The 16,684-nt window shown below is 36.0% G+C and overlaps 2 protein-coding genes across 4 annotated transcripts; one reads left to right on the top strand and one right to left on the bottom strand.

Moving 5' to 3' along the window:
* On the top strand, positions 453-4,514 carry LOC105161270 (scarecrow-like protein 14). Of its 3 annotated transcripts, none has more exons than XM_020693349.1 (4): positions 453-611; positions 934-3,430; positions 3,558-3,713; positions 4,167-4,514. In XM_020693349.1, the coding sequence occupies exon 2, from the start codon at positions 1,127-1,129 to the stop codon at positions 3,323-3,325; it is 2,199 nt and encodes a 732-aa protein (XP_020549008.1). In that variant the 5' UTR covers positions 453-611; positions 934-1,126; the 3' UTR covers positions 3,326-3,430; positions 3,558-3,713; positions 4,167-4,514. The 3 variants fall into 3 exon arrangements, with proteins under 3 accessions (XP_020549008.1, XP_020549007.1, XP_011077208.1); XM_020693348.1 differs by having other exon boundaries at positions 4,131-4,514; XM_011078906.2 differs by lacking the exon at positions 4,167-4,514 and having other exon boundaries at positions 3,558-4,078.
* LOC105161269 (actin-related protein 5) lies at positions 5,673-16,676 on the bottom strand. Its single transcript, XM_011078905.2, has 12 exons — positions 16,452-16,676; positions 16,264-16,334; positions 14,692-14,816; positions 13,568-13,612; positions 11,892-11,994; positions 11,597-11,706; positions 7,986-8,095; positions 7,813-7,903; positions 7,280-7,711; positions 6,963-7,090; positions 6,477-6,822; positions 5,673-6,389 (listed from the first exon to the last, which is right to left on the bottom strand). The coding sequence occupies exons 1-12, from the start codon at positions 16,550-16,552 to the stop codon at positions 5,889-5,891; spliced, it is 2,163 nt and encodes a 720-aa protein (XP_011077207.1). The 5' UTR covers positions 16,553-16,676; the 3' UTR covers positions 5,673-5,888.

Raw genomic sequence — 16,684 nt, 5'->3', positions numbered from 1 at the left:
TTAAATTAAATTTAGTTGAATCAAATCAATTACAGAGTAAATATGATACATTTATTGGTCATTGTTTTTAAACTATATATCAATCATACAACAAGAGTATTGCACTTATCGTATAATTAAGGGACAGTTACACTCTTCTCCTTTGAAATTTGGTGTGATTACACATAAACCCTATGTGATTTAAAAAATTACATTTAATATTACACTGAGGTTTGTTTGTCTAACAAAGAAGTCCATGTTAGTAAAAAATTATCGAATTTATTTTAATTTTTACTAATGGATAAAAATTTATATTTAACCCGTTTGATTTATTTCTCACTTATTGAGCGTGAAATAAATTTATTTTTATACATCTTCACACGTTAATTCATGTGAAAATATATGTTTTCGCTGTTATAAGAATAGTTTAATAAAAAAATCCAATACTGGTTAAAGTTTAGCCGTGAGCTATTGTCACGTGTGGACTGTGACAAGATGAAGATTACCATGCTCTCTCTCTCTCTATCATCAGAAACCTCCGTTTTTTTAATGCTGAGAAAACGCAGACCCATCTTCAGCAAATCTTCAATGCGCTCTCTCTCTCTCTCTCTCTCCCCAAGAGTTCTTTGAAGGTATATTTCTTTGACCTACAAGTAGCTACTTATGATAGCAGCGTAAAAAATGTGCATATATATAATTTTTTTATGTGTCTGTAAGCAGCGTCGTTGTGTTTTCTTGTGAAATGGGATTTTTGAGGTTTTAAGATTTCAAATGCATATCTATGGCTAGTTGTTTCTAAAGATTTTCTGCTCGCCATATGTGGTTTAAGCCTCTGAATATTAGATATATGCTTGTCTTGGCTTTATTTCCTGTTGGAAGTTTGATATTCATGAGTTCAAGGTTCATTTTACTGATTGATTTCTTGTTTTATGCATATTCCTGTGGTTATTTCAGTGTTTCTGCTTCTGGATTTTGAATTTTGATATTCGAAAGCTTGTATCTTGAAAAGTTTGGATCAGTCAGCAGCAGTACAGGTGATAAGAGAAGTTGAGGGAGGCGATTCTCTGATATGAGAGTAGTTTCTATCTTCAATTCTTATTGCAAACTAGATGGTCATGGATCAGTACTTTAGCAGTTGAGTGGGACAATGTCTAGAATCAAATTTAACAACAAAGCTGTCCCTGTATCGCCGGATCCTAACATGATTGAATATTTGAGAGTTAGTGATAGGTTTTTGGATAGGAATGTCGTTGATAATATGCCAGTTTCTAGCCAGTTCAGTTTTGATGCCCGAGGTCCGTCGTCAGAAGGCGAGTATCCTGTGGATTTTGATTTTAGTGATGTGGTGCTCAAGTACATAAACCATATTCTCATGGAAGAGGAAGTGGAAGACAAAACCTGCATGTTTCAAGAGTCTGCAGCTCTTCAAGCTGCAGAAAAATCATTCTATGAGGTACTTGGAGAACAATATCCTGCCTCCACAGATTATCAGCTGTTGCCAAATTTAGATCTGAATACTGAAAGCCCTGATGATAAGTTCTCTGGAGAATTGAAAAGTTATTGTGGTTCTGGTGATATGGGAGCTCTGTGTACGGATTGGCATACTGATCCCTACTACGATCGAATTGGCGGGCATCATGTTACTGGTAATTTAGTCTCACAATCTGTTTCTCTGTCATCTTATAGTTCATCAAGTAATGACACCATCATTGATGGCCCGATCGATTCTCCTGTGAGTACTCTTAAAGTTCCTCATATATTTGGAGGTAATGAGTCAGCTATGCAATTTAAGAAGGGCGTTGAAGAAGCAAGGAAATTTCTTCCTAGTGGTAGTAAATTAATTGTTGATATGAAGTATGATAAGTCAGTGGAAAAGAAGCAAAAAGAAGGCCGTACCAGTATGGTCGTTAAGGTGGAAAAGAACATTAATAATGACGAGTCTTCCGATTTATCACGGGGAAAGAAGAATCCATATCATGAGAGCATGGGGCTGCAAGACGAACGGAGCAGCAAGCAATCCGCCACTTATTCTGAATCAACTGTGACTCCAGAAATGTTTGATAAGGTGCTTCTATGCAGCGGAGGGAGAAATGAATCTGCCCTTCGCAAAGAACTGAGTGAAGTAAGTAAACTCACTCCACAGATTGCTTATTTAAAGGGATCTAGTGGTGGGAAAACCCGTGTTAAGAAACAGGGAGGAAAAAGGAATGTGGTTGATTTGAGAACCCTATTGACCCTTTGTGCACAAGCTGTTGCAGCTGATGACCGTAGGACCGCAAATGAGTTTCTTAAGCAGATTAGACAGCATGCAACTCCAACTGGAGATGGAATGCAGAGACTTGCCCATTACTTTGCCGATGGTCTTGTGGCACGTATGGCTGGATCTGGGACTCAGATATATACATCCCTAATTAATATGCCTACATCTGCTGCTGACGTCTTGAAGGCCTACCATATATATCTTGCTACCTGTCCATTTAGAAAGATCTCTAATTTCTTTGCAAATAAGACCATTATGAATCTGTCTGCGAAAGTCACAAGGCTCCATATTATTGATTTTGGCATTCTCTATGGTTTCCAGTGGCCTTGCTTTCTACAACGTCTCTCTTCTAGACCTGGCGGACCGCCCAAACTTCGTATTACTGGTATCGATCTTCCATGTCCAGGTTTCCGACCATCAGAAAGGGTTGAAGAGACTGGGAGGCGCTTGGCTAGATATGCTGAGACTTTTAAAGTTCCATTTGAGTTCAATGCTATAGCTCAGAAGTGGGAAACAATTACTCTAGAAGATCTTAAGATCAACACGGATGAGTTGCTTGTTGTGAACTGTCTTTACAGATTTAGGAATCTACTAGATGAAACTGTGATGGTGAACAGTCCAAGAAACATTGTTCTAAACCTTATCAGAAAGATGAACCCTGCTGTTTTTGTTCTGGGAATTGTGAATGGTTCCTATAATGCCCCCTTTTTCATTACAAGATTTCGTGAGGCGCTGTTTCATTATTCTTCCTTATTTGACATGCTTGAGGCCATTATTCCCCGAGAAATTCATGAGAGAATGCTTCTTGAGAGAATAGTATTCGGCCGGGAAGCAATGAATGTAATTGCTTGTGAAGCAGCTGAAAGGATTGAGAGACCAGAGACATACAAGCAGTGGCAGGCTCGGAACATGAGGGCTCGGTTTGAGCAGCTTCCTCTGGACAAGGAGATTATGAAAATGGCAAGAAACAGAGTCGAATCATCCTATCACAAGGATTTTGTGATAGATGAAGATGGCCACTGGATGTTGCAGGGTTGGAAGGGGCGTATTGTTTACGCACTTTCTTCTTGGAGGCCTGCATACTGAAATTCATCGATGACACCTTCAGAAAGGCCAAATCGCTGGTTACTGATCATGCTGTCTTCTGCATCAATTGCAGAATATCAATATGTTTCTTTTGTTAATAGCAAGGTATGGATCCATCTACATGCAATGTTTTCTTTTTGGCTAAAACCTATAATGCGTTTTTAGTCAAATTGAGCATTTTATAGAGAGCTTTACATGAACAATTATTAATGTTTGTAAGATGCTTCTTCAGCTGTTTATTGGAATCAGAATTGCTCCTGCTTAGGCAGTTCTTGTGCTTTTCAATCTGGCTGAAGAATGTCAAGTGGACTAGCAACACATAGCCCCGAAAACAATTGTGCCATCGCTCCACTGGGCCAATAGACATGCATGCTTGAACAATTCGGAGGTATGACAAGGTTGATCTTTCCTCAATACAAACATCACTACGTAGTTAACGACAATCTGTTGAAGAAGGATACTAGAAATGGTTGTGTGGTATAGGCTAGTTGCGAAGGGGCAGACAACCCTACTTAGCTTTAATTCCCTGCATCATCAACAGGTCGATTAAGCAAACGGCAATTCGTTTCCCATGATATGGATTTTACTTAGATGCTAGGGGTCATACGAGCTATGCGCCCTTAAGATTAGTCAAATATAACTATCTCGGCTCATTAAAACTCATACCACTGATGTGAAGGGATGTTTGTATTATACATTTGCTCATCATATTTGTTACTTCTGTCTAACTGAAGATCAATTGGCTGTTTGGTATTTACTTATCACAAGATTTAGGTTTGTTAACTTTCTATGGTGTTCTTAGTAGGGTGTTTTTTCTGTCATATGCCTGGAGGTACCGCAGAATCGAGAGAAACTGCTACATATGCAGTCTTTTGTCCAAGACCATAATGGCAGGGGAGAAAGTGTTGTTTTCTTTCCCTCTGTACTCTATTATCAACATCAATTATACGCTGTCTATCTTCTTTTAATTGGCATTTGTAAAGATAATTTGTATTTTAATTCTATTTTACTCAAGAATTTAGCATTGTGCCGGATGACTTGCACTTGGGCGACATCGTGGGAGACAAGGCGGCAACGTCGCTTCGCCCCCTTTTGATGGGGTGACCGCCATCACTCCCTTCTGCTAAGACGGCGTCGGCATTGCCCCCTTTGCGTCCAGATTCTCCTATCGCTCTTCGTATTATATATATATATATATTGTACTATTTGAATAGCATATATATATATATATATAATTGTATATATGTATAAATTATATTTTTTTAATTATTTAAAATTTGGACCATTCAGTTTTTAATTATTGAAGATCAAAGGCTATCATAACAAGACTATATTAGGGAATTTTGTAAAAAATTTAACACCGTTAACATCACATGACGGAAGGAGAGAGTGTGCATAATTTTTAAAAGCACGGTGATTTTTTGTTAATTCTTTTAACACAGGTTTTCAATTGAATATTTAAAATATAGGGAGTGTTTAATGCAATTTATCCTAATTTTTATCTCAACTTTTACAAACAATTGTTTTATTATTGATTGCAAAAAAAGTTTTAGAATTATATTTTTTTATTTGCAAAAACTTCAAAATAAATTGCCAAACTGTAGAATTGTCTAATACACTTGGGGAAATTCTTTCACTATTCAAAAGATGTTGAGTTATATTTTCCCTTTATAACGTTTGGGATTTGTACAAAATTTTCACATGGGAAAATCGGATAAAACCCCTTTGTGTTATCAAAATTCGACTAAAAACCTCTTAATATTTTTTAAAATATTGCACATACTCCTCCTCTATTAATTGTCTTTAACGGCGTTGATTTTATTTTTTGATTTGTCCCTTATGCACTTGTTTTTATAGCCATTGATCGTTTTTAGTGAAAAATAAACGGCCTAAATTTTAAATAAATTTGTAAAACATATTTTGGCATTTATATTTATACACAATTATATATAAAACAAAAATATTATAATATATAATATAAATGCAAATATAAAATAATATATATATATATAATGGAGGTGGCGACAAATCGGTCGCTCTAGGCGGCGACACCATCCAGCCCACCCAGACGTCGCAGAGAGGCGGCGGAGTGGCTGGCGAGTTTTTGGGGGAACGCATTTTGACAATACTTGGGACGTCTTTGCAACAATGATTTTTGGTAGAACTATAACTATTCCCAAAATGATCTTATAGAACTCCACAATTAGATATTGTGATTCTATAAGAGGTTTTAAAAATGAGAATTTGGCGAACACCCGAAATGGTATAAATCATAAACGTGACACGAGTGAACAAACATTGCCTAGTTATGATCTCCCCCAGCACTCAAATTTAAAAGAGAGCATAATAACAATAAAATTGCCAATGCCACAGAAGGGATTCAATATATGTGCAAAGCCAGCAGTGAAAATGCCACACAAGGATTCACTATATGTGCAAAGCCAGCTGCAATAGTATCTAAAGTTTCATCAATAGAAGCCCTAATATAATATATGCATGCAATTTAATTTTTAATGCCACAAGATGTTAGCAAAACATATTCCGTTGCAGCCAAGGCCGAAGATCAAATTGTGTACCTCAGTTGATAACTCTGAAGCCAATCTTCACCTTTTTCATAATAGTCCATCCTACTGAAGGTTTGCTGGGGAAATTGCATGGCAGCAGCATAGGTGGAAGCTCCACGCCAAGCATCAAGAATCGGGTCTGAGGCTTTGTAAATTTTTATAGGCGTTCCACATGGACGAATCATTCGAATCCCAGCTTCTAAGCGCTCACTCATGCCTGGGAAGAGGCAGCTTCCACCAATCAGTAGGATTGAACTGGTTATTTTTTCTTCCAGGCCTTGGCCTTTCAACGGCAACCTCCTTATCGAGATGCCAGCCATCTCATCCAACCCTGCCTGGTCAATGCCGATCAAATTGGGATTGAACAAAATTTCAGGACAGCGGAATCTTTCTACACCAAGTATAATCTGGAAATCTTCCTTGGTCAGAGGACGAAAACGAGGGGGTTCTGCTGAAGAGGACCCTGACTCTGATTTGAAAATAAAGGTTGGGTCGATTTCCTGTACGAGAAGTAATTGATATCTAAGCTATCCATCAGATCAGGAATTAAAGAAAATGGTGCCAAATCATGTACAGTGATAACTCACCTGGAGTCTAGAGGAGATGCGAGCTAACTCTGCTTCATCTGGATCTGGCTTATCATCATCATCATCATCATTATCCTTACTCATGAGCTTGTAGAGCTGCCAATCTTCATCCTTTGCACCAAAAGTGTCCTCTCCCTTTCCCCGGTCAAAGGCCGCTGTAGTCAAGAGACGCATCCTCTCTCTCTGGGAGGGATTCAACCTCTCCCCACGACCAACACCTCCAGATGCATTGTGATTTCCATTAGTCTGCCCACCATTCGTCTTTAATTTCTTTCGCTGCTCTACTTTCTCAGAGAGATCTCTGTGCTTTGCACGCAACTCCTCCAAATATCGCTCCGGATTCTCTCTATATTCGGAAAAGAAAGACAGCATCAAGAAAAAGAGACAATAGAAGCCAAAATAAGATTAAGGGAGATGACTGATTTTCTTTATCTTCTTTAAAACAAATTCAGTCCAATGTTACAAATTGTAGCATCATGAACATACAAGCGTCTTTCTTCCTCCAGCTTCCTTTGTCTTTCTCTTTCTAATTCCTCTTCGATCTGTTTCTGTTTTTTTAGCTGCCGAGCCTCAGACGTGGATTTGATAAATAACTGTTTCCTCTTTTGCTTAAGCTGTAGATATAGGGAATTTGAGATGTCACAAAAACCAGCATAATAGAATTTCATGTAAAGATCAACTGCTTTCACCAATAGCACACAGGTTTGAGATAAGACGCAATTATGCAAATCAAACTTAGAACGCAAAACACAAAAAGGGGACCAATTTTAAGAAGGAACATTGAAACCACATAAAACAGGAACCTGTTCTGGTGTGAGCATCTCATCAGGCACATTAATCAAATTGTATTTTTCAGTAGATGAAGGATCCATCTTCTCAACACTTTCAACAGGTTCCCCCTTCGCTTTACGTAAAGATTGTGTTGCCTTTGCAAGGGCAGATTCTACATCATGCTTTGAGATATATACAGTCTTTGCAAGGATCAAGGGAATATCATTTTCTGTCGCGTGTCTGAGCCTCTGTAACAGCATTTCCAAGTCTCTTATTTCATTTTCAAGATCATTTATTCTGTTAGACCTCTTAGCTTCAGCCATCTCCCTTAATCTTTGCCCTTGCTTCTCTTTTAAAGCTGCCTTTCTAGCAATTTCTTCCTCTGATGGGACCTCCTCCATTGGTGAGGGAGTCCAAGGAAGCTGCCAACACCTCGTCTTTTCTTCGGCTTTCTTGTCCCCTTTCTAAGACAATACGTAAATGATTACTTTCTGGTGTACATGGGTGCCTGTGCATGAACAAGACAGAGGGAGAGTTTGAGTGGCTCAACTACAGAAACAGATACCTGAAACAGTCGAACTTCAGCTGCATAATCGGGTGCTATGTAACAGTGTTCCATCTTCAGGTCTTCAACTTTCTCCCAAGTAAGCTTAGACCTTATTTAGATTTTATTAGTCCAAGCCTCATTCAATCAAATGTTTTCTGTTTGTCCATCCAAATAGAGTTTATCATGCTTACATATGATGAGGGTATTTAAGTGAAAGAAGCTGCTTTAGATAATCAGTGACGTGATATCCACCAACATTAGTCCGGCAGCATGCATCATACACTGGTTCTCCATTCAAAAACTGAAATTGGAACGAATAGCCAATAAAATCATTGTTAGTTGTTTCAAACTGAGCAAACACTGCATTTAAGTAATGATTACTCAAAAACTTGAGCATGTCAAACTGGGTATCTGATTACATAGTGGATGTAATTCAGTTAGTGTAGTCAAACAACTAACCTGGTATAGATAAGCTAATACAGAATTATATGTTAAAGAGGACAAGCAAGATATTTCCACTGATTTACCTTGTCTCAGTAAATCCTATGCTGTATTACATACTCTCTCACATGTGTATCATTAATTATTACAATACCAAGTTTCGCTATTGTCTCAGAAGTTAAATATTTAAGTTAAACGAAATTATGGAAGTGTTGATGGTAAACAAATGAAATAGCAGAACATTTGCACGTGCGTGGAGAGCCGAGAAGGGGGTTGGGGGGTTGGGGTTGATGTGTAGGTTGGCAGGGAAGACATGCCGCGGCCCAAGCCAACTCCATGCTTGCCCCATGTGCCAGGGAGAAGGGCCAAAGACTGGCATGAAAGGTGAATTTTCATTCAACCAACATTATATCCACATGTTATAGTTTATATTAGAAATATTTTAGGGCAGACAAATTCTTTTTGCAGACCAAACTCTGCCAGCAAAGGAGGTAAGTGCAATCCACATTGGATAATAGGTTGATACAATTAAATTTCTTCCTTTCTCCTCAATCATTCTCCGCGAATTCACAATCTACCTTGAGTTTGGCTGCAAGTTCAAAGTTCAGACTGAACAGAAACTGAAAAATCCGTATATACCAAATCCACACCAAAAAATTCTGTTCAACATTCAGTTTTCATATTTTTGAAAATTTGATTCAGTTTGATTTCAGTTTTTAGGTTCAGCTTACTGAGCCGTCCTCAATAACGAAATATTATTTCTATATATTTTAAGAATTGATTTTTATATACATTTTTTTATGTTTATTAATTATTTTTATACTATTTTTTATTATTTCACTTATCAAAAATTAAAAAAAAAATAAAAGGGTAATGATTATTTTAAATATTTGATGTTTAACTATTTTTAATTTTTTCAAAAAAGAAGTTCGGTTTACCGAAATGCCAATTCAAAATACTGAAAAAAAATTCTGTAATTATTTAAACCCAAACCAATTTATTCAGTTAGGTATTTGGTACGACATTTTGGCATACCGAATTTTCCGCTCGGTTTGATTGAATTCAGTTTTTTACCGAATAAGAACTCCTAGACGCAACATAAGGGTACAAAGCCTGGGAGAATCAAAAGGATTACAAGAATCAACTATCTGACAAAACTCACCCTGCAGATAGAATTGGAAATTGGGCCAAGAAGTACATATTAATTGCATATTTCCTCTGTTTCACTGTCAGTTTTCTTCTTGAAGACCCGGAAAGTATAAAAGTTTGCTTTTCAAAGGAAATAAGGACTATCCACTTATATTAAAACTGTAAAACCATTAACAGATAATGTCCTTAATCTTTTTACATAGGATTAGTTGATTAGAGAATATTACCTCATCACCAGATTTCTTCCTGATCTAATTAAAAGGGAAACAGCTAATCAATCTAGTATCTCCAATATTTCTCCAAAACTCAACAAACCAATTTCTTGGATATGAGAATTTCTGGAGTACCTATTTTGCTTAGAATTTAACCAAAACAGAGAAATATCATAAACAGAATTAAAATAGGGTAAAATACACTTTGCCCCCCTAAACTATTTATCATGTATCATTTATCCCCTATGGTTGGACAAAAATACCCCTCATCCCTTTAACAATTACATTATTTTCAATATATTTTAGTAGTTTGCACATTAAATCATCATCAAATTATTATTTAATTAATTTTTTTTAATAAGTGAAGAATTTACATTAAAAGTGGAGTATAAAATTAATATATATATATATAACATAGATACACAACAAATATAATAAAACCAATAACTCATACATGCTTCTGAAAAGAAATTGACAAATATATATATGCTTAACCAAAAGTTGAACATTTTTAGAAAAAAAATGAATACATATATTTTATCATATTTTTAAAAGGAAACATGTTAAAAAAACTGATATTTAATTATTCATTTTTATCTAAAAGAATAAATAGTTAATAACTTAATATATCACCAAATTAATAAAATCTTTTCATGAATTTTTTTGTGTATTTATTGTACTTATTAGTTATCTTTGAGTCTTTAAAAAAAAAAAAAAAATCGAACTATTTAACTCACTAATTATATTTTAATTTATTATAAATAAAAGATATTTTTTCCAACTAAGAAAATTTTAATTAAACTTAAAATGCAAAATTACTAAAAGAAAGAAATTCTTTGAACTAAATATATATATAACATAAGGGCAATACTGTCTAAAATTTAATTGTGGCGGGGTAAGTGTTACACTTGTAAGTTTAGGGGGTACTTGTTACATGATGAATAGTTGAGGGGGCAAAGTGTATTTTACCCATTAAAATATAACAATGCTTACAGGATTAAGAAGGTAAACTTACATAGAACCTCATATCAAAGTTAATGATAATAGTTGTGTTGCAATTTCTTTCATATAAGCTGCTGATTTGTCACACCATTAATACTTTTAGATGTAAGAATTTCATAAACCAAATGATAACAATAGAGAACTACTATATGATCATCTACTTCAAAATAAACTATATATGAAGTTCAGCCTGACATTCATGAAAAATCTTTTTGTTGGTTACATAATTAACATCAGTTAGTACTATGTTGCAACAGCATGTCATGTCATGGCATGTCATAACTTAACAGCATATCAATTAAACTGTTAAAAGACAAGCATTATAACTGGTACCAGATTTGTATTTAGACGTCATTGTACATTCATTATACATGTACAATACATATTTCTCATGTTCTAATGCACCTATTAAAATTTATATACACCCTCCAATCAACTTTCTCAAGAGCCCTCAGACATGGACTAGAAATAATTTTCTCATGACCAAACCAACAACCAACCTTTTTTCTCCTTCACTTTAACCTCTTTTCCACAACACATTTGTTTCACGCGGTTCTCCCACAACCAAAGCAATCTCTTTCTAATGTACTGTTCTAATTGGCTTCGACATCCAACTCCCCATAAAGAAGAAAAACATACCAATATAAAGAATATGGATATGGAAATAGCAAACTATAAATTCACAAACGAATGCTTTAAGGCATGACAGTTTCTATATCTTGAAAACAAATGATAAAGCTGTGCCTATGCACAGGATTACTTGTAGTTGCAGGAATTTTTAATTGCATGGATATGCTAGTAGAGTGGAACTCCAGGCAGAAGTTGTGTGGTTTGATTACTAAACAAACACAATTACCGTGTAGGCATTGCACATCATTTTACATAGTTAGAGATTACCATTTGTCCCTAAAATATCATTTGCCCATAAGCTTTTATGCGACTACAAAATCTCATTTAAAAATAATTTAATGAGAAACATAATTTAACACATGACATACCGGAATAACATGACTTGTATTAAATCCAGAGCATATTGCCAGACCATCATTACTACAAATCCCTAGTTGCTGATTGTACTTGTAGCTAAATGCCGCATCAACACCAAATGCTGCAATGACACAAAAAGGAGAAAGGGTGTAATCCAGCAGTGAACCACAAGTACACAGTGCCGGAGTCCGGACCACATACACGAAGAAGTGGGGGGCAAACAATAGTTTACGCAAGACTGAAAAACAGAAAATGAGATAATAATACAGATTAAGATGCCCCTCGAAAGGACTGCAAAACTTTTACCTACTGATGGAACTCCATAAGACTCAAAAAGAAGTTCTGCCATTTTACTGCGGGACTGGACTGGGTTACAAGCACATTCCGTAATCAAGACAGGATGGTTGATCTGCTTTTCGACCAATCAATAGAAAAATGCTTAGGGCAGCAATAAACAAGCTCAAGTTTTTGAGGTATAAAATTCATTAAAATTGCAAATCCAAAGATGTGAAACACTAATTAACAGCATAAACATGACACAGTATAGTGATTCATAACAAATAGGTCATTGTCAGAAGGAAATGAAGCAAAACACTATATCTTCAGAATATTGGTAACACCACCTTTTTTTCTCTAATTGCTGGATGTGGTATACTAATGTCCATAAAAAATGAAAGAAGCACAGGAATATCTGAAAAGAAAATCATTTAAGCAAGTAACTATTAGAATGTTAGGTTGTCTTTCACACACTTGTCTCTTTCCCCCAAATGATACTGCTGGATCAATCCTTACAACTTTTAGTTTCCAGAATGTAAAAAGGTCAAATGTAGCTTGTTCCCAGACATTTTAGCAGTACTGCAGATTCATTGAGCATTATTTATTACGCACCGTTATATGGAGCATGTGAAAAATAAACCTGGAATGATGACAATTAAAGCCTTGAAAAATGTCATGAGCACAGTGAACAAATGTGTAGCAAGTCATTATTGACACAGGAGATTTTGACGACACATTAGCTCGAATGCTCATAATTGCAGGTTAAAAATCTTAGATAACAAACAGTCGATCATATAGTGCAAAATTGGTGCAGTGTGCTTTGACAAGCAGCAAGCAGCAAGCAGTTAAATTAAAAACATAGTTAGGTAAGCCATGTTTTTTGACTATCTGTCGGAAGGGAAAGTTTAAGAGCTACGAGGACAATTAGCACTTGGAATCCGAAAAAAATTCAAGAATTGGAAAAATGGCATAATTACCAGATTTTCAAGTTTAGGTGATTGTGGAAGAAATAGTAAAAGACAGGAAAGAAATGGAAGAGAGTGTCATTGTCTCTGTGTGTCCATAATTTCACGAATGCACTTGCACTCAAATCTTGAACCCCCGTGGAAAATGACACTTAATGGTAACTTTGTTTAAGTTGAAAATCAAATGCAAACTTAGAAGATTCTAATCATACCAAATCAAAATAATTACTCCAAAAATCTCCAGACCCATCCAAGAACCCACATGGAAGCGAACATGCAAAAAGCTCAAATGTTCAGTGATCCAAGCCTAAACTGGCCAACCTCGAGGTTCAAATCCAAATTGAAACATATTAACACAGAGAGTCCAACACAAGACACTTAGTTCTTCTTGTCTTTAGGTTTTGGTCACTAAGGCCTTAAGGTCAGATTTGGGGCATGAGGACAAATACTCTAGTATATACCAGTCAGAAAAACATTTCAGGCTTGACTTTAACAAAATTGATGCAAGTTCGATAAATTTGTCTAAAACATCTCCTAAATTCTCATTTCCTTCAGTTAATGGACTGTCAACAACATACTTTATATCTTGATTCGATCAAACCCGCATGCATCCAATCAAATACATACTAAAGTCAATATCCTATGTTGATCAGCACTCTCTATACATATCCGCACCCCCATCTCTTTAAACTTTAAGTAAAACAAAAGGCCAAAATAGAAAAACAGACATACGGACATTACCTGTGATTGATCTGCACCCAGTCGATCAAAGCCAAAGTCAAGAATCTAGTTTTGCATCAAAAAGGAAAATTTTTAGTAAACTAAATCACATGCCTGCATTTAGAGGTTGAGAAGTTAATTTGCATCCGAAAAGGGAAGGTACAAAACAAAATAGCAGGATTGCTGAACCCCAAAGTAAAATCATGAAAGCAAACACTAATAATGGTTTAATTAAAATCCGCACAGTAGCAGCAAAATATTAGAATGGCATGGTGTTCAATGAATGGTAGTTGGTACACAAACTTAACTCTCATCCCAACAATTCATTGAAAAAGAACAAAAATGCAGAGGCCGCTTACAATAAGCAGTTCCCAACATCATCTCTGTAAGTTAGTATTACTTTGCATAAGAAAGCAGCAGTTCATTATATTACTCTGAAACGGAGATAGAGAAACATAGTAATTCTGAGAAACTACAATATATCTCAAAATTAGGGCCATAATATATTTTCATCTTTCCTGGTTAAATATTGATTTTCTTAAGACAAGATGGCAACAAAACTATACAATTGTTAACCATGCATAGTGATTCGAGGATGAAAAAGGCTTGCTAATCTGGTTCTTTTTCTCCTAAAAACTGATAAAAGATATAGAAAATTGCCTAGAACAACATCTGACAGTTGGCAAGAACTTCTACTGATAGTGTTTTAATCATGCATTAGATACTGTTTTCCTAAGGTAGCATGCTCTATGAGACTTTAGATCATAGTATATACTGTACAAGCTGAAGCTTGATAAAGAGAAGGAACGAAACTTCCCCAAACTGCAATCACATAATATGACAGGTACTTCTGAAATCTGATACAAGCTTGAGCAATCGTAAAATTCAAGAGAAGACAACGCACTAATTTAGCTTCTCAGAAATGTCTGTATTTTGCTTGAATTCTCCCAGCATGTTACTATCTATACAGGTTCATTAAAGCAAAGGCAGTCACCATCCTCAAAATGTTACTCAAATCAATATTCCAGAGAAGAAAAAGAAATTTGTAGTTGGGCCTAGAGAAGGATTATGGAGACAGGACAAAGAATATTCAGAAAAACAGAAACAATCAAGGGATTGGTTAAGCAAAATTGCACGAAGCTTACATATTCCATTATTTCAAATTGATAAACAACGTTGCTGTCGAAAGCTGAGCGAGGTCCTGACCTAGTGCAGTCGAAGTATTTCAGCAATGCAGGATTATGGTCCCCTACAACGGTTATTGTTTCACCTGTATAAAGAATAACTTTTCAGAATTTTGTAAATACAGCACAAACTTCCAAGTCTAGAATGCTGCAATCAGATGCACCAGAATATTATTTCAACGAGACAGTCAGGTTCATGCAATGTGATTGGAGGATAACAAAATCCAATTGTTTGAATCACAGTTCATCAATTTCCCAACAGTTAATTGTTGAATTAGGACAAACAAGCAAACAGTGGCCATTTGGACCACCTTAAAGCATAGTAGCAGTTATTATTTCATTACATGGTAATGCAGAATCTTCTACCTCCAAAATATAGTAATGAAGTATGCATTCTCAACCTGCTTGGAGTTCCCCAAGAAACAGAGGTCTATTGTGTAATATTCCTATCAAGCTTACTTTAAGCAAAGAAATTTCTGATTTTCATTAGCTAGTTCATTAGGCTTAATTATGGTTTTAACTTCTTACTTACCAAAGTGAATATGAGAATGTTTGGCCTGCCCCTGATGGCTAAATGCACAGGGCATATGAGGCAAACCAAAAAGCTTTTACAGAAGCCCTTTCTTGCCTAAAGCCAAGTCTTAAGACACTTGTGAAAAGTTTGGCTACCCAGTAATTCATGTTATTGACTAACCTATTATCCTGCAAAAACTTGCACAAACCCACAACATAAATAATTTTTTAAAAAAAAAAACTATTTTATCTTCACTCTCTTCACACGCAATATTTACAGATAATTTGGTTCAAAACTAGATACAGCTGATTTCTGCTTTCTCACAAGACACAAGAAGAGGTGAAAAGCCTTCTGTATTTTTACTCTCCTCGCTTGTTGAATGTTTCGATATTCCACTGAATGCATTTCATCATTTTCCTGAACTTATGAAACTCGAACAGAAAAAGAAAAGGAGGCTATTTGCTAGAGGTCCTCACCACTGTGAGCACACACAGTGGGACCAATTATCTTGAATCCTGGGAGGAGTCACCACCGGCTGCACCCAGTGGTCTACGCTGAGGGCTAAAACTACCCATTAAAACCATGCTTTGGCATGCAGCAAAGCAATTAGATAAGTCCGTTCAAATTCATGTGGAGAAATGCATTTGCTTCATTTTTCTTCTCCAAGCTTCACAGACTAATGAGTGCAGGAGAAAAATCCACAGACAAATGTTTATGAATGAGAGAAAATTAAATTCCATGTAACGAGATAATTGAGGAAATATTAAAAAGGGAAAAAAATCACGAAAACAGGAGCTCCTACCCCAAAAATTAAAGAAAGAAGCCCAAATTTCTCGCCAGTTCAAACAGTAGAACAACCAAATTTATCGACCCATATCTCAAGAAAGAAGTAAGACAAAAGAAATGCTTAATAAGTCATGAGTTAGACTATCTAAAATCACTGCTTCATTAATGTCATAAAGTTTACAACAGAATTACAAAAGCCAAAAACATAGTGGGAAAATGTGAGTTCAACTCACCAGTAATCTTATGACGGGGTCTCTGAATAATGTTTCGGAAAATAACTCGAGGATCGTTCTCTCCTGCCCATCTACACAACAGCAACAATTCTTAATCCAAAAACAGAGCATGCATAAACAAATAAAAAAAAAAAGCACAACTAGGGCTTTATTCGGGGCAGCAGATATAGAAATTGCAGGTGGGGTACCCAATGCGAAAATAGGAGCCGCCATTGTCGATAACGATTGGATGGGTAGAAGAAAAACTGCTGTAATCTGACTGCCTCTGTATTTTCGATATAAACGGCATTTTCGTAGCTCCAATCACTAGAATATCGCACTCTTTCTCCCTACGAAGAAGAGAGAGTCTCTCGCCCTAGACTCCTGTTTGCTCTGCTGTGTTGTGTAGCAGCAAAGCTAACATAGAGAAGACATAACTGCT

The sequence above is a fragment of the Sesamum indicum genome, linkage group LG4, assembly GCF_000512975.1.
Source record: "Sesamum indicum cultivar Zhongzhi No. 13 linkage group LG4, S_indicum_v1.0, whole genome shotgun sequence".
Taxonomy (NCBI): Eukaryota; Viridiplantae; Streptophyta; class Magnoliopsida; order Lamiales; family Pedaliaceae; genus Sesamum; species Sesamum indicum.
The sequence above is the reverse complement of the archived record's forward strand: the minus strand, read 5'-3'. Positions and strand labels throughout refer to the sequence as shown.